Source organism: Coccinella septempunctata, chromosome 2 (assembly GCF_907165205.1).
Source record: "Coccinella septempunctata chromosome 2, icCocSept1.1, whole genome shotgun sequence".
NCBI classification, from domain to species: domain Eukaryota; kingdom Metazoa; phylum Arthropoda; class Insecta; order Coleoptera; family Coccinellidae; genus Coccinella; species Coccinella septempunctata.
In genome coordinates, this window is record NC_058190.1 from 50822243 (window position 1) to 50840003 (window position 17761).

A 17761-nucleotide genomic window follows, 5' to 3' on the forward strand; every position below is an offset into this window, starting at 1 on the left:
GTAACACCCCGTATCTCTGAAAATAATAATAATTACATTATTTTTTCATGCAGAATCACCTCCTGAAGTTTGAGGCACTCATTCAGTATAACACCCTGTATAAAAACCAATTTGACGCACTCAAAAAAGAAACAAATAATATGATGAAAAAGGCCAAAGAATAATATTTCAGTACACAGCTAATAAAAACAGAAACAGACTAAAGGAAAATGTGTAAGGTACTGATGAATAATACAATAAACTTTAACAAACAAATCGTTTAAACATCAACAAATTGAACGGACAACAGATCATGAGATTGCAACCGCAACCCACCTGCACAAAAAGATACTGGCCCAACTGGACGATAAAGCATTTCTTCAAAAAAACCAATTTTATTAGCATAATAGGCAATAAAAAATATATATATGTACCTACAAAATTGTAGACCGCAGCGCTTATTCTCTCAATTTCAGCTGCCTCTCTATGTCTGTAATGTACCGTTCGGGTAGAGCTACTTGTCTGCAATAAATTTAAAAAATTATATATATATTCCACGAAGTGGAACAGAATCATCGGACTCACCTCAGCCTATTCACCTTCGTCTTGATGTATTCCGAAATTTGGGTATCGTGCACCTCCTGAGAAAGCCTGAACGCTTTGCCGTCTTCGAATTTCTCCTTTATCTGGTTTATCCTCTCCCGTTCCTTCTCGTTGATCTGTTTCAATATGTCCTTTCTGTGTTTGAAGTTCATGTCTTTCCGTTCGGCCCGCTTCTTCTGATCCTTCTCGAAAAGTTCCTGCTGAACCTTCGCCACCTGGGACGGAAAAATTCGGCGGTAGGGATAACTTATCGCTATTCGTGATTTTTTGTCAAAGAAAAATAGCGTTTAAGCCAATTACAAAATATTTTTCATCCTAGGAAAAGTATTTTTCGTCGACATCAACAGAAACCAACATTTTACGTACTAATTTCCGAAGGCAAGTATTTTTCGTCTGCAGATACTTTTCGTCCTCACACACTTTTCGTCCGCTGTTATCACTATGATACGGCACGTTAAGAAAACGGCGATTGAGTCATTTTCGAGAATCCACAATTTGATAAAAATATAAAAGTGTCGGTCTATAAGGATAGACCATTCTCAAATTAATTTTTTGGTTGAATATTAGGGTTCATAATAATCAACAATGTATTATAATGAATGCGATATGGATGACAGTAACACTTCTCCATAGCTGAGGAAATTGGCGTTTACGGCGACGTAGCCGAGGCTATCAAACAGGTGATTGCTTTCTTATGGTATGAAGAGTTGCATATGTGATATGCACCTCGGCGAAGAACTGTCTATCGTCTGACCTGATTTAATTCACAGGCTCGACTGTAACAGACAGTTTTCGTCTTTGGCACATAAATAACCTTAGTTCATTCGTTTTTCCATTGTATAATCTGAATGTGCTCTTGGACAATTACCTTGTGGAAAGCGGCCTCGTCTCGGGCTATCGCTATGGCTTGGGCTGTTCTGATATCCGATATCTGTCTACTCCTAGCCTCGTGCAGAGCCTGGATATCCTCGGCCTTCTTTATGGCTGCTTGTTTCTCCTTCTCTCTCCATGCCCTCTCCACCTATAGACGAAGATAATTTTGAATGAAAGGAGAGAATATCGAGAATATTCAAAATTCAAATGGAGGAGAACGATTGGATATTTCGAGTCACCTCCTCTTGTATCCGAATGGCCTGCATCTCGTCCATCAATGCTTGCTTATCCTGGGCCCTCTGCTGTTGCGCCCTCAACCTGGCTATTTCCTTCTCTTTGGCCGCCTTTATCATCGCCAGTTCGGCCTCTCTCGCCTCCTCCCTGGCGGCTTTTTGTCGCATGAATTCTTGTATCTTTAATTAAAAAAAAGATGCCAGGGTTTACATAAAATCAGGCGGTTTCGTATTTTCACTTTGGAAAATCTTCAAGTATCTCAAACATTCCAGTAATCTAGTGGAGTGCTTAGGTTTATACTTCTAGCTAACACATTAATGTATACAGTGTGACAATTTGAAAAGGTACCACCCTTAATATCTCGGCCTTCAATCAGAAAAAAATGCAAAATGGGGTACATTTTTGTTCGTTATGGGACTAAAGGAACATTTTCATACGGTTGGTTCCACTCAATTTGTATCAACCCTTGTGAGCGTGATGACATCAACCCCTAACACCTCAGAAGTTAAATGGGGTTGAGTGACACCTTGTTTCAAATGTAATTCGATAGCCTTTTCAGAAACGTCATACCCTTGACATTTTTTTCGTACATATACTTCGAAAAAAAGAGAGTAGAATAGTTAAAAACAAGAGTTGCAATGAAACAAGAAAATAATGAACATTTTTTTCACTATAAAAGCTGTTCAAAATGTTGTCCATTATTTTCTAGACAAAAATAGAGCCTTTTTTCAAATTCCGCCCTCACTCGACTCCAACTTGAATTTCTCTGCATGCTGTGATCTTACCTACAATTCTTCTAAGACTTTGAATGACCCCAGAGAAGAAAAACTAGTGTGAGTCTGGGAAGCGTGGTGGCCGTACAATCGGTCCTTTTCTATCAATCCGCCAATTCTCTTGGAAATGATCAGTGTATAGTGTATCCTTGCCTCACTCTGGAGTCAGTGGATGAAAGTAATGAGGTGAAGTTCTATTTGGAAGTGAATGATGTCTTGGGAAGCACAAAAACGGAAATTAATGATTTCAAATTTAAGCAATGGCTCAAAGATCATTTCCAAGAGGAATGGATTGGTAGAAGAGGACCGATTGAATGGCCACCAAGCTACTACAGATTTGACATCTTTAGATTTCTTTCTCTGGGGACCTTCAATGTCGTAGAAGAATTGAAAGTAAGAATACGCACAGCATGCCGAGAAATTGAAAGTTTCCAAAACGTAAGGGCTGAATTTGAATATAGGTTATGTTTTTTTCTACAAAATATCGGACAACATTTTGAAAATCTTTTTTAGTAAAAAATTCTTCAATATTTTTATGCCTTATTGCAACGCTTGCCATCGTACTATTCCACTCTTTTTTCTTCGGAAGTACTAATAAAAAAATGGTCAAGTGTATGGCATTTTTGAATAACCAATCGAAATACCTTTCAAACAAGGAGACAGTCAAAAAAAAGGGGCCCTTAGGCCCCTTTCACCCTGTATACCTAGGCTGTATATCGAAAATTAAAGCTACGATTTATTAAACCCGGAAACTTTTCAAGAACCTATAAGCACTCTACTCCCTCAAAAAAAATTTCCCTGATCGAACATACCCTGAGATCCGCGATTCTTTGCTCCTCCTTCTGGACCAGCTTGTATCTCTCCAGGTCCAAATTGGCCTGGTGCAACTCCTCCCTCACTCTCTTCTGGTTCTCTTTGTGTTCTCTCACTTTCTCTTCCTCTTCTTTCCTCATCGCTATCAGCGCCCTATTCAGCAATCTGCTCTCTTCCTCGATCTTCTCCGCTTCGAGCAGCTTCTCAACCTCGTTGTCCTTTATTTGCTGCTTGATTTCCTTCCCGTACCTAGATTCGTCAGTGATACAAGAACCCTCATTTCCTGCCACGTAAGAAATTTACCTTTTGTTCTTGTGTTCCTCAAGTTCAGCCTTTTTCTCGTCTTCCTTGAGCGCCTTTTGTCTGGCTTGCTCCATCATGTCGTCCAACCTCATTTCTTCCTGTTGCAGCTGCTTCTTGATTAGCTGGAAAAAAGTCTGAACTCGCAGAAAATTTGAATGTTTCCAATGGTATGCATACCTCTTTTTCTTTGATCTGTGCATTTCTAATTGCCCTACATTTTGTGGCGAGTATTATACAATTGGCAACCTTGACTCTATCGTCCTGCTCGTTGAGAAGTTCGTGTGATCTTTCAAGAAGGTACTCGCTCTTCTTTTGCGCCTCCATTTCAACCTGAGAAGAAGTCATCATAGATTTTATCTGGAGATTTCAAATAAAATCTGTGCTCACATTAGATAGTTTGCCACCCAAGTTCAAATCTTGATGCACTTGAGCCTTAGCCAAAGCCTCTTTTCTCATTTCGGAAGCTCGAAGTTCTTCTTGTTTCTTCTTTTCCATTTCCTCAATCATTGCCTTCTTTTCTTCAATCGTCATTACCTGCAAAAAATGAAACCGAACTTCGCGAGATGCTCGATAGAAATTTTAAGATGTATGACTTAATAATTAGAATCTTAGCTTTTTGTCGTATTCATTCAGAATGTGTCACTCACCCGGGACTGCTTCTGAAGTCTATTAAATTCACTCTTCGGCCATATTCCCGCCAAATCCGTAGGATTCCTTTCGGGAACAACCAGATCCCTCACTTGATCATTCTCATATACTTTCACCAACTCTTTGGATTCTTTAGGATTTTTATTTTTTTGGTGTATTAATCTGCTCTTTAGTCTGTGACCGCATTCTTTAGGACTGAAACAAAATTCCGAATCATCAAATATCCGAATATCTAAAAATAGATCTCGCTTTGTGCATTTTTTGAAAAACTCACTCGTGTTCGGCAGGATTTTTTGATTTCGGCTGTCGATTTCTAACCCTTGAAGGACACCTTCCCCAATTATTCATTTTTAAAGTAGAGTTTTAAAAAATCTTTTCCATCTATAGGTACATATAATGACATTCGCTGTTAAATTAGATCGATCAAACAGAATATTTGACTCTATAGCAACAAACTGCATTTTGAAATACCCGCCAGTCTATGCGCATATACGTTGTATAGGCTAATTAATATATGCCATATAAAAACATTTTCGAACGAAATCATGATTGTATAGCCATACTTATAAGTAGTTCAATCAATTGATTTTGTTTCTACAGATTATAACATTATTCAAACCATATATCGATTTTTTTCGATGGAAAAACTTGGCAACGTCGTCAGTTATCTGACGTTCGACGTTGACATTACAATTAAACTGTCGTTTTAATATTCTTTTAGGAAAAGATTGTCAGAAAACATGAAACGATGTTTTGAAAAACTGCTTTAAAATGAATAAAAAACTGACAAATATTTTTGATGTGATGTAGTAATCGTTTGTTATTTCTTCTGTAATGTTCTTGCTGTTTTAATACTGTCTCCAATTATAATCAATCCTAATTCATACTGAAATACCTATAGTTCACACAAATCGTAAGTTAAACAGTGTACTTTCCGGTTTCTATCTGATAAAATATCAATTTGCCGATTTTATCAGTTTCTTCAATAGTCTAAATACGCCATATCAAAGCAATCGTTCAATGTTAGCCTTCTGTGGACGTTTTCTCTAGACCTCCTTTGTGTAGTAATAGCTCTTTAATATTTAAAGTCGTTACTGGTTATGTTTGCACTTTGTTCCTTACCTTGCATTTTCAAGAATACATGCAAAAACTCAGTCACAGTGCAACCCTGTATCTAACCAATTCTATTACATTTTTAGTGAATCAAGATGAGTTACAAGAATTCTTGTAGTCATTTGGATCATGTCACCAACATTCCATTATTATTAAATTTTTTAAATTCCAAAAAGGTAATTACTACGATAAATGATTTATTTTTTGGCTCAAAAAATACGTTTTTCCAGAATTTGGTGTGCTCTGATTGTGACTATGCTGGGCAAAAGCTCTGGATATGCTTGAACGAAAATTGTTTGAAATTAGGATGCTCAGATCAACTCAGTGATCATAGCACCTTACATTTCACAGTGAGTATTCATAAAAACTTCATTGAAACATGCTGTTTCAAATTGATTAATTCATAGAGTTGTATTACAAAAAATTCATTTTTGAGTTTGAAGTAATAAAACCTTTAAATGTGGGTGATTCAGAGATAAATCCTAGTAAGTTAAAGTAAGTAAATCGCTCTCAAAAGCATTATGAAAATGATCAAGTTCAATTGACAACAATATTCAACCTGCATCATGTTTTGAAATAGATAGGCTAAAATTGGAATATTTTTTTCAGACTAACCCTTCACATTGTGTGCATATGAATTTGAAGTCCCAAAGGTTGTGGTGTTATGTCTGTAACAGAGAGGTTTTCATGGATACTTCATTAGATTCAAGCAAAGACGATGAATCTACAATTTGTTCTCCAGATACTACCTTGAAAAGTTGTGAGAGTTTAAATGCCAAAGGAGGAAACGTTCATCCTCCAGAAAAAAATGTTGGATCTGGTTAGTTTTTATAATGCTGAAATTCCAAAAACTAACAAATGTTTTTCACAGGGGGAGATTACACTGATTCTTCTGAAAGTGAAGACTCTGATAATCTAGGACTTGAGAAGCCTGCTGGGCTTGTTGGTTTACAAAACATTGGCAACACATGCTACATGAACGCAGCCTTACAGGCATTGAGCAATGCAACTCCCCTAACCAGGTTCTTTTTGGACTGTCCCCTAATTGTTCAAGCATTGTCTGAAGGCAAAAAGCCAGGACTTAGCAGAATTTATCAGTCTTTAATGCGCGATATATGGTTAAAGAAAAGTGGTGGTTTTGTTTCTGCTTCAGGTGAGTGAATTAAAATGCGATTAATCATTTCTAAATCTCATTTCCACAGGTATTCTTTATGGTATAAGAACGGTTCATCCAATGTTTAGAGGCTACCACCAACATGACACTCAGGAATTTCTAAGGAACTTCATGGACCAGTTACACGAAGAATTGAAGCAGCAGTGTGCAATAGAAAATACCCATCCCGACACCGAACACTACACTCTTGCTCTGGATGATCACGCTGTCAGTTCCAGCCATGATTCGAGCGAAGGTGAATATGAGACTTGCGACTCTGGAGTCAGCGAAAGATCCAGTCTGAGCGATGATAACGAGAGACCTAGCAGTACAAATAAAAGACGACTCAGCAATTCTACTAGTCCTGGTAGGAGGCTGAAGGCCAGGCATCTTAATTCTGGTGTGATAGGTGGGTGAACATTGAGTTGATGCTTTCACATACAGGGTGGTTCCATAGCCTACTTTAAAACGAATCTTGTTTATTGACATTCTCTTTTTATTTCAGATTGCCAACCAAGTACAAGTTCTTCATTACCTAATTCTGACAAACCACAAGTTAAATATCGATCTATAATATCAGATATTTTCGATGGCAAACTACTTTCAACGGTCCAATGCCTAACGTGTAATAGAATATCTAGTCGTGTAGAAACATTCCAAGATTTATCTTTGCCCATACCATCCAGAGACTACCTTGTTCTTTTACATGGTGAGAACCCAATTCATCAATACTCGATTTAATCTTCTTGGGTTCGGATAATCCTAATAATGTGGAAATATTTATTTTTGCCCTTTAGGAAGGAGTTTGCAACCTGGCTCTACTTGCTCAGAAGCTGTAATTCCAGTACAGGACGGTTGGATGGCCTGGATATTCAACTGGTTCAAATCATGGTTTTATGGACCCACAATCACTTTACACGATTGTCTGGCAGCATTCTTTAGCACTGATGAACTCAAAGGTGATAACATGTACAGCTGTGAAAAGTGTAATAAACTACGCAATGGTATTAAATTCAGCAAGGTGAGTGTACACAATTTCAACTTTGGGCACAACTCTTCCTGTCTTTAGGTTGAATAAAAGATCTGTGTAAAACTAATGCCACAAATTTCTTGATATATTTGCTTTGATATTCATCTCGAATATGTAATCATTTATTACGTTGTTTATTTCATTTTGTACAAGAGTTACCAGATTAAAACATAACGCATTCGACATTTTGTTTTTCATCTCATCCAGCACTTAAATATGTTGTATAAGTCAGATACTTCATTGAAAATTAGTGTTCCTAATGAGTTTTTCAAAGAAATCTTTTCGCCATTTCAGGTTCTCCTGCTACCCGAAGTACTTTGCATCCATTTAAAAAGGTTCAGACACGAGCTGATGTTCAGCAGTAAAATCTCCCTAGCTGTTAGTTTTCCACTCAGTGGCCTTGAAATGAAACCGTACCTGCATAGCGACTGTGTGTCAAAAGTTACATCCTACGAATTGTTTTCGGTGATATGTCATCATGGAACGGCCGGGGGAGGCCATTATATAAGTTACGCTCTCAACGACGGTCAGTGGTACGAATTCGACGATCAGTACGTTACCAGGGTATCGGCGGAAAAGGTAGAAAACTGCGAGGCCTACGTCTTGTTCTACAGGAAGTCCATGCATCAAGCTGACGAAATCAAGATGAGAGCTATAGAATTGTCCGACATGATCGATGATGTGGACAAGGAAGTGGCGTATGTGTCAAAACAGTGGATGAACCGATTCAACACTTGTGCCGAACCCGGGCCCATAGATAATTCTGATTTTTTGTGCCAACACGGATCGATGAATCCCGACAAAGTACTAATACTGAATCAAGTATCGCTCGTTCTTCCTCTAGGGGTGTACGAATATCTTCATAGGGTTTACGGCGGTTGTCCCCCTATTACATGTGTGCATGTTTGTCCGTGTTGTCAAGCCTTCAACAAAAGACTGCTCTTGGAAATGGAAACGTTTGTCCAATTGTCTACAGAAGCGCACTCCCAAGACTCCCCCCTCACGCATTTACTCTCAGTGTCGTGGTACAACCAATGGCATAATTTTGTGAACAAGAAAGTACAAGAATCCCCAGGTCCCATAGATAATTCCAAGATAAATTTAAACGATATTGATTTAAATGAATGTGTCAATGTGCCAGAAGAAATTTGGTTATTTTTCTACAACATTTATGGTGGCGGTCCGGAACTTCGAATAAAACCACCTACCCCTGAAATGTCAGATAGCGAAAATGTCGAGGAAGAAGTTAGTGAAGCTGATATCGAGTTCGTCATTCCCACTCTCAGGAGGAAACCAGAAGTGAGTCTGGATAGGAAAAATTATTGTCACGGAGAGCCAGTGGATTTGGGTGGTTGTAAAGAAAGTACTGTAGAGACAAATGTGGAAAACGAACAAGAGGGTGAAGAACCTTCCTTGGATCCCCATAAATGTTCTAATGGCGATGAAGATGTACCAAAAAGTAATAATAGTAATTTATTATCGTCTAGATCCACAAATTGTATGGACGACAGTGCAGGTTTCGATTGTAAGAGTAATAATTTTCAAGTTAGTCATGATTCAAGTCGGAAAAAATTCAACAAAGTGTGTTTAGATTCAAATTGAGTTGAGCTGTTGTATCGATAACACCAATAAAAGGGATTTGTATTGTTGTATTTTCTATTTTATTAATGTCAAATAGATGATAAATTTCCAAATGGTTTTGTTTGATTTGATAATGATGCTGATACATTTGAAACTGTTTTAAAATTATTAAAAATATTTGACGTGAATTTTATTTACTCAATCATGAATTACCTCCCTCCCCAAAAATTATAGATCTTATCTTTTTACTTCGATTCGTTCTTCAAGTTAGATTAAGAAAAAAATAAGATTTTTCGGTCGCTTGGCGATCAAAAAAAAATCATTGAACTAAAGTTTTTCTTGAATTCAGTGACTAAAATTAGGTATCGCGTAAACTGGATTTCCGATGGAAGATAAAAAAAAAATTAATATACCAGAAATCGGTATGGAAATCGTTAACCTCAGCTAAAACAGAAAGATTCCGAGTTTGAAAATAAACATAACATACCAAATTTTTCACCTGCGACTACATTATTTTCTGATAACTCTGTTTTTGCTCTAAGGTTGAAATTATTTCTCGTACCTGCATCTTAATTTGGAATGGACCTTTTACAAAGCAGCTTCTGTACCTTATATTTAAAAATTTCTTTATAACTCATATTTCAATAAACTCTCTCTCTCTCTCTCTCGCAAGAACTTTTCCTAAACTTGAAGAATTCTGCAGGCATCAGCGTATTTTATTCTACAATTTGTGAATTTTTCTGTGTCGGCTTTTTCTTTACGTAAAAAAAAAACATTTTTCTTCGAATTTGTTTCCAAACCACTGAAAATCAAGTTGCGGCAAACGAATACCGAATATGTAATTCATTCCGCATAAACATAACTGGATAAGAAATTAAAATGTTCAGAATTTTTTCATTTTTTTAAACCCATTCAGTTGCGAGCAAAAGATTAGTAAAAAACCGAAACGTAATCAACTCCCTTTTTGTAAATCGAGTTGATTCGTTCCTTTTTCACATCTTTCGCCAAAGAATTTATAAAAAATATATAAATAAGACAATACGAATTTAAAGTGTTGATTCATATGAACACATATTTCTAGATTTCTTCAGCAGTTTGGATAGGACCAATGACCATTCAAAAATTCGAAAATGAATACCAATATTTCAAATAGCATCATTATCGAATCCGAGAATATGATCAATCAGTCAGTCTTGTCTCAACATACGGCGCCTGTAGAATGCTTGAATAATACCAAATTATTGAACTCACCTTCGAAACTTGAATTTGAAGTTTTCCAATCCAAAGACACATATATATAAAACAATTTTGATCACCCTCACTTCTAACAAACAAGATCTTAAGTATCTTAAATTTATCGTGGTATGAAAAAAATTAAGACTTCGTTTATTCCATAGAGGAGACACTTACCTATATCTACTTTATGGTTTACTCCCACAGAATATGGAAATGGAATAGAATTGTTTCTCAAAAGTATTTTCACCTCTCCGCGAAATAAACATTCTGAACTCTGATGAAACTGAAAATAAATCATTTCTGAAATATCATAGAAGCCGCCTCAAAAACGTCTCTGACCTTTATCGAAGAGTAGCCGACCGACCAGCTTGATACAATACCTTTTCTCTCATTTCTTAACTGATTAACTGGGACTTTATGATAAAAAAAAACAAAGTGTAAATTCAATATATTTATTAAGCTGAAAACTGAACAAAAATCACAATAAGTTAAATACCATCAGTCATTACTCTTTATTCTTCTCAAAAATCAAGGAATCGTGATCTCCCAATGAACTCTGCCAACCTGAAATAAAGCCTTTCCAGACACCGTTATCTGTATGAAATATTAATATATTTGATCAAATCAGCAGCGAGTCGGTATAGTAAGTACCCGCAATAAAAATTCCCAATTCAAACTAACCGAAAATTTCCAAGTTGAGCTTGCGTGACCAATTAACTAGTTTCTTTTATCCATTTGTAGAAACTTATTTTCACCACGAATCTGTACACCCTGATAATTTCAAACTTTCATGGACACAAAACAAGCAGATAGAATATCTAATCGTTGGATTTGGCTTAATACCTAAAGAGTATACAGATATTTTTGGGTACTTTCCTGATTCCTTAAAACACATTTAATGACAAGGCAGGTTTATATGCTTTTTCGTATGTTTCTCACGAAGTCGGAAGGGTACATTACTGCATTTATAATTAAATCTTGATCCGTTAATTTCTACTTTAGATGATTCAAGATTTGTGTGTGATTGAAAACTATAAATACTGATGCTTTATTATTTTTTTTTACGTTTTAAAACACATCGATAACCTGATTCGGTTGAACACTTTCTCAGATCAATATTATCGATGTGAGTTAACTTCCAACTCCTGTTAATTGTCCCATGATTCCTTTCTTGAGAAACTCGATCCTTTGTTCGAAGTCAAAGAATAAAATAAAAAACCTCATTACAATGTGTATCAAACGTGATGGCTTTCAATGTTGAAATACATTTTCATATCGTAATTACCTTCATTACCTGTTGATTGTAATAATGAAAATTACTGGTATATTTTACTCTCATATTAGATGTATTATCTACTTAAAATGAAAACTTCATTTCTTCTCAGAAACACGTATAGGGTTTATCCACTTCTTCAATGTTCGTTTTGATGAACAGAAAACAATTTTCCTGTCAAGCATGCATACTCAACATTTTCAGCACGTTAACACACGTCCAAATTTTCATGTAAACGATAACATGTAATACTTTCCATTGATGAGATTACTTTCACTTCTAATCGATATTGATTTTTTAAGCGATATTTTTCTCCCTAAAATCTACAGTTCACGAATTACAAGGTGTAAATAAATAACTACGAAAGAATTCACGGGACGATGTTTTTGTCCAAAAAATTTCTTTTAAATCTGACCAGATACATTATTCAAATTGATATGTTCATGATAGCAGGTAAATTTAATTTGGAAGGTAACTCCAGTCTATATAGCTATCAAAAATTACATTATAATTGGTATAATATGAACAAAGGACTTTCCTTGAAAGACAGACGGACACAATTTTCCCGCAACTTTTCATTTATAACCACAGTATATTTTCTGGATAATTTTATTTACCTATATGGAAAGATTTTTTATTCGTTATTTCGAAGCACATATTTCTGAAGTCAAGTGTGAAAATTTTTTGCAAATTTGTACTGTGTCCGAGTTCAAAAGTCAGTATTCGAAAGACTAACTATGTAATTGACAAATAAAATGCGTTCATAGGATGTGGCGCTTGGATCTTTCGGAAGGTATACTCTTATGAAAATATCTGAGCGTTGTTTTTCTCTATGGACGATTCAAAATGTTCATTGAAACAATTCAATACGCCCCTGTAGAGCCAACCATTTCACTGATAAACATATTTTGATTAGTCATTTCCAAAATTCAGGGAGGCGTCGAAAAAACCAGGTTAAGCACCGAAAAATGAGCTGGTTGCGCTTCTTTGCCCAATTCCAACGTAAAAACAATAGAATTCGGCCGAAATTAAGGCGAAGAACTGCGGAGCACTTTCAATATAAAAGAGGAACAACGGTCTCACTAAAAACATTGCATGAGAGAACCGAGCCGGAGTAATTTCATTTGCAGAATCTCAATTACAATTTCTTTCCTCGCAGAAGTAGGTTAGAGAAAGTTTACGTTTCAACTTGAAACTGCCGCTGAATTCAGTTTAACATTGACTCCAGTGTTGTTCTGTGTACCATCAACAACATAAGGTGAGTCAATTCGTTCGCAAAACACTCTGAATCGCTCTTCGAAACTTTTCACCTGTTGCTATCTACTTCCGAACTCCCTTCGATTATCACCTTTTCATTCTCTCGATTCCTATTGCTTCAACCGACCCTCACGATCTCCAAGAAGGATTTGACTTATTTACTATAAGTTCAACTAGTTCAGGTTGCGTTTTTTAAAATAATCAAGGACTTATTTATATCATAAATATGACATAGATTCGATAGATTAGTCATTTCAAGTCAATATCGAGTTGTACTTATTGTTGTTAACAAATGTAGTAACCTCAAGCTTTCGGTGTAATTTAGTTTCAGTGGAAATTGCAAGAATAATGAAAGTAATGAGATTTATCCCAGTGAATTATCATGGTATCTATCCACAAATTTGGTTTTTGACCCACACTTATGATAAGTAACACTGTTTTTTTCAATCAGTTGTACTCACCCATGTGACTCCTTTCAAACATCAGTAAAAGTACCTCATTCATTCATTCAATATCCGTTCGTTTGAGAAATTGTTCATACCCAAACAGCATTCTCTTGAATTGAGTTTTAACAAGTATCTATCAATAGATCACGTATGGAAAAATTTCCAAAATCAGAAAATAATAAAGTGTGAAGGACTAGTTTATTTGAGGGGTGATTCCTTGCCAAAAAATTGTATGCTGTATGTTGTCTTTCAGAATTTTTTTTTGAGCAGCCCCTGCTTAGATTCAGCTCGAACTGAATCCCTAAAGATGGCAAATATATTTTTGATTTTAGTATTATTATTCTCAAATATATCAAATAATACTGGAAAAATTTCCCTCTTATTCATGACAAGAAAAATGGCTTCATTTTCAGTCAGATCTTAAGGATGTAAAAACACACTTTTTCTCAAAATTGTTAAGGGCAATGGTGAACATTTTGATAATTCAAAAATTTAACAACCAGGAAATTGAGCTTGGACAGCACGCTCTCGAATATAACATCCGGAACATTTGGGATCCTGTTCCAAACCTTTCAACTTTCATTTATGTCTCAATCAAAATAAAGAAACCGAAGAGAAAGTTTTCCATATCTCCATTTATGATTTCAATTTTGCTCGTCCATTCGACTCGAACATATTTTTTGGAACCGAATTCGGCAGGACACCTACGCTGACAAATTGCACGCAAGAATAAAATACAATAATGTATCAAATAATTGTTGGTTGAGTCTTTGCACGTAGATCCTCTTGATGCCAATTGCCCGAAGACTTTCTGCTATAAATACACCAGAAGTGGGCCACGGTGATTCCTCTTGTTTAGTCATGACGGATAAAAAACAGATTGGAGAAAGTGACCATGGCAATGGCCAAAGCCAAACACTAATTTGCATGAATCCGAAGAATACGTTTTGTAACAGCGCGTACACCAATTGGAATAATTACAGAGAGATTTGTGTGGATTAGAAAAACGCATTATCATTATTTTTTGTATCTCACGTTACAAGGCTGAAAGGATTAATGAAAGCAGTCGGATGAAAAAAAAATTGCAAATTAATCTGAGCGTGAAGCAGCGTTTCGAGTTAATCGATTTTGAAGATATAAAATTTATCATTTCACAATTCGGTAAAAAAATTCAAAACCAACCCCCCTAAAGCTTGATCGTACGATCCCAAGGGATAAAAACAAAATCATATCTCAAGAACTATAGCAATTAAAGTATTCGTACTAAATCAGTAGATACTGTAGATAGTGCAACCAAAATTCGAAATAGACATCAGACATAATCAACTCTCATGGAAAAAAACGTACAGAATTTCGTAAAACAAAATTAAGTTAAAATCACGGAAGTCTCTGAACGAGTGCGATAGACAAACCCCTATTTTATCTAAACATCGAAAATAACACCAAAAGCGAGAAGTTCCACTTGACCAATAATAATATGGTCTAGCAATATATCAAATGAATTTACACAAGTATCACGTATAGGGAACTCAATGAAACATCCATATAGAAACTTCTTAATTGCTTTCGATAGAAATTCAAACACCGTTTGCATGAGACACAGTTGTCGATATGGAGAATTCAAATCTGTTTGAATTAATAGACAAAATATCTTCTTTTATCGGGAAGAGAAGCATGATAATTGCGGCTCTGTTTTCAAGAATTTAGCATTCTGATTGAATAAAAACTGAATGCTTAATGTTAAACATGTTTTCTCCAAAATTTGGTGAGTCAAATAAGGGTAACAATAAGATTGATTTTTTGTTGATTATTATAAACGAATATTTTTTCTTCCAGGAAAAATGGGTTTGGGTGGTGACAGCTCAGTTGAAGAATACGTCTTCCAGCTACCCGAATCTGAGAAAAAGAAGGCGCAAGAGGAACTGCGTGAAGATGAAAGCATAAGGAAACAATCTTTAGACCAACTCAGAGAATGGATCCTCAAACACCCCAATATCAAAAAATGCCGTACTGGTGAGTGGTATTCGAATAAAAATTCAGTTGAAAAACATAAAATAGCGTGTTCGGTTTTTTTAGAGGCCGAGCGAATTAATAGTGCATGGTCGTTGTTTCTTTTTACATAATCGCTATGTGCTCTGTTGATAACAATCGAATCATATTGTTTCTGTCAGAAGTTTACTAGGCTGAAATGGATTATCTATTGTGGAAATCTAATGATGATCATTTATGCATTATGTATCATTACTGTAGCGGATTCAATTTTTACAACATACGAGAAGATAATGTGATGGGATCCAAGGATAGTAGACGATTTTATTCTGAAAATTTATGGATCTTAACGAATCGATAATGAATTCAACTGAAGTATTGTCGTCATTCCAAATGAGACACCCTATTATCACATTTTTTGATTCGCCACAAAATTTTAACTTTATTTGAACTTTGCCACACCCAAACCTCAAGGTTCTGGAGATATTAATTCATTTGCCTTAATTTGAGGTAATGATAGTATTGAACGGATTGTATAACTTCTGGAAAATCAACAGATTTCGATGAAGGGTGTAAAACATCAGTTATAGATTTTTATGGACCATCTAATCGTCTATTTAAATACAGGATGTGTATCTCGATTTCAGTGTCATTAGAAAATACAAACTTTGGCACAATTTCCGGAATAAACGGAAGTACCATATTTTAGTTGAATAGATTCTGGCCATCGACCATCCTTTATGTGATATACCTCGAAAGCCACACGCAATAGAAAAAAAACGATTGTTCCAGACGCCCCTTTCCTGCTTCGCTTTTTGAGGACAAAGAAGTTCAGCGTTCCCCAAGCATCAGAGATGTTGGAAAGATACCTCACCATCCGTCAACTCTACCCACAGTGGTTCACCAAACTGGACCCTGAAGATCCCGAACTGGCCGAAATCATCGACGCCGGTTACCTTGTTCCACTGCTGGAAAGGGACGAGGGAAAGTTGGTCCTGTTCAGCAACGCCGGAAAATTCGATCCTCACAAATTCACCTCTGCGCACATGGTGAGGGTGCACAGCATGGTCACAGAGGCTCTTATGGACGATGAGGTCAACCAGATCAACGGTTACACTTACATCAACGACGAAAGCGGATTTCAGATGTCGCATATATCGCTCTGGTCTTTAACCGATATTAGGAACATTTTGAGATGCATTCAGGTAGATTAAATATTTGGTAATAGCAATAATTGACTTCCTCCCTTAACTACACCTCAAGCATTGAGAAAGTGCCTTTCAAGCTTATCAATTAACGCAGTGCTGGTTAAAGAACCTGATGAATGCCCAACTAAAATCTCCAATTTTTTCAGAACACCACTCCGATGCGTCATAAGGCCAACCACTTCTTGAACATCAGCTCTAGCGCTATAAAATTAATAGAATTCGCAATTTCCCTGCTCAACGAGAAGCTGAAAAACAGAATATTCGTAAGTGTAAGCTCATTTCTGGCAGTAAGCGCAGACTAATCCGATATTTTTTAGATTTACAAATCTCTCGACGAACTACATGCGAAGATCGACAAAAAAATTCTTCCTAAGGAATATGGTGGCGAGGTTCCCTTAGCCGATATGCTGGAGGGATTCAAGAAGCAACTGAAATCCAAAAGGGACGATTTGTTAGCCTTAGACGACATGTATATAGAAATTGACGAGAAAACTTGTCCTTTAGTTTCCGAAATGAACGAAGAACTTGGAATCGGTTTGGACGGCAGTTTCAAGAAATTGACTGTGGACTGAACTGTTTTTGTTAAAGTTTTACTCTTTTGTTAGAATATGAAACAATCGTTCATAATGGTAGAGAGGTTCATTTTTATCTTCTTTTTGTGATAACTTGTCTTTGGATCTTTCTCACTCCTTTCTATTTTTCTTAAGAATCACTCGATCATCCATCATCTCTTCGAACATCATCATTTTCCTTGTTTTCCCCCATCAATTCTTTCATTCATCTTATAGTCTAGTCATCATGTGGTAGCTTATTTAGAATATTCGTTTGATTGATCTATTTTTTTCAATAATTAATGATTTATTTAAGTTATTATTTAGGTTGAAATATTGAGGACATTTGCCTCAGCCTTGGTGGAATAAAGTTACCCATCTTTATTATTCATTATTTTTTGTTACTGTAATTTTACTATTGTTCATGACAAAATCTCTATGTATGTTTTGGTCTCAAAACAATGAATTCATTATGAGACCGCAATAAAAAGTTTTCTCAACTTATGATTTAAATTTCTCCGGAAGTTGCGTTAATACAAGTCCAAAAGGGATTTACATCGCAAACATGGCCCACATTGTAAAAGAAAGATCGAGAGCGTACCAAAAACCTAGTGGGAAGCAAGCTTACTACTACTTTACCATCAATATCGTTTGATATGAACTATCACTAGATGTAATCTGTATGCAATACAAAAAAT

The 17761-nt window shown here is 36.0% G+C and overlaps 3 protein-coding genes across 5 annotated transcripts; 2 read left to right on the forward strand and 1 right to left on the reverse strand.

The window, feature by feature from the left end:
- Positions 1-361: 361 nt before the first annotated feature.
- Positions 362-4652, reverse strand: LOC123307628 (cilia- and flagella-associated protein 45-like). The gene is made up of 10 exons (XM_044890013.1): positions 4501-4652; positions 4226-4421; positions 3966-4112; positions 3756-3908; positions 3579-3700; positions 3275-3524; positions 1695-1868; positions 1451-1603; positions 565-797; positions 362-501 (listed from the first exon to the last, which is right to left on the reverse strand). The coding sequence occupies exons 1-10, from the start codon at positions 4572-4574 to the stop codon at positions 438-440; spliced, it is 1566 nt and encodes a 521-aa protein (XP_044745948.1). The 5' UTR covers positions 4575-4652; the 3' UTR covers positions 362-437.
- A 271-nt stretch (positions 4653-4923) lies between these two features.
- Positions 4924-9291, forward strand: LOC123307361 (ubiquitin carboxyl-terminal hydrolase 20). Its single transcript, XM_044889644.1, has 9 exons — positions 4924-5139; positions 5426-5515; positions 5570-5689; positions 5949-6159; positions 6211-6492; positions 6542-6901; positions 6998-7201; positions 7290-7513; positions 7817-9291. The coding sequence occupies exons 2-9, from the start codon at positions 5435-5437 to the stop codon at positions 9122-9124; spliced, it is 2790 nt and encodes a 929-aa protein (XP_044745579.1). The 5' UTR covers positions 4924-5139; positions 5426-5434; the 3' UTR covers positions 9125-9291.
- Positions 9292-12404: 3113 nt separating this feature from the next.
- LOC123308664 (retinaldehyde-binding protein 1-like) lies at positions 12405-17563 on the forward strand. 3 transcript variants are annotated; one of them, XM_044891428.1, is made up of 5 exons: positions 12405-13254; positions 15152-15328; positions 16097-16509; positions 16659-16775; positions 16830-17563. In XM_044891428.1, the coding sequence occupies exons 1-5, from the start codon at positions 13218-13220 to the stop codon at positions 17082-17084; spliced, it is 999 nt and encodes a 332-aa protein (XP_044747363.1). In that variant the 5' UTR covers positions 12405-13217; the 3' UTR covers positions 17085-17563. The 3 variants fall into 3 exon arrangements, with proteins under 3 accessions (XP_044747363.1, XP_044747365.1, XP_044747364.1); XM_044891430.1 differs by having other exon boundaries at positions 12408-12870; XM_044891429.1 differs by lacking the exon at positions 12405-13254 and adding an exon at positions 14931-15080.
- The last annotated feature ends 198 nt before the right edge of the window (positions 17564-17761 follow it).

Bases quoted from the DNA above. Each gene is read 5' to 3' on its own strand.
- LOC123307628 (XM_044890013.1), bottom strand. From the start codon at position 4,574: ATGAATAATTGGGGAAGGTGTCCTTCAAGGGTTAGAAATCGACAGCCG. The intron at 4,113-4,225 runs GTGAGTGACACA...CATTTTTTGCAG, and splicing joins GACTTCAGAAGCAGTCCCGG to GTAATGACGATTGAAGAAAA. The intron at 3,909-3,965 runs GTGAGCACAGAT...ACTTCTTCTCAG, and splicing joins TGGGTGGCAAACTATCTAAT to GTTGAAATGGAGGCGCAAAA.
- LOC123307361 (XM_044889644.1), top strand. From the start codon at position 5,435: ATGAGTTACAAGAATTCTTGTAGTCATTTGGATCATGTCACCAACATT. The intron at 6,160-6,210 runs GTTAGTTTTTAT...TGTTTTTCACAG, and splicing joins AGAAAAAAATGTTGGATCTG to GGGGAGATTACACTGATTCT. The intron at 7,202-7,289 runs GTGAGAACCCAA...TTTGCCCTTTAG, and splicing joins CTACCTTGTTCTTTTACATG to GAAGGAGTTTGCAACCTGGC.
- LOC123308664 (XM_044891428.1), top strand. From the start codon at position 13,218: ATGAAAGTAATGAGATTTATCCCAGTGAATTATCATG. The intron at 15,329-16,096 runs GTGAGTGGTATT...CGATTGTTCCAG, and splicing joins TATCAAAAAATGCCGTACTG to ACGCCCCTTTCCTGCTTCGC. The intron at 16,776-16,829 runs GTAAGTGTAAGC...GATATTTTTTAG, and splicing joins AGCTGAAAAACAGAATATTC to ATTTACAAATCTCTCGACGA.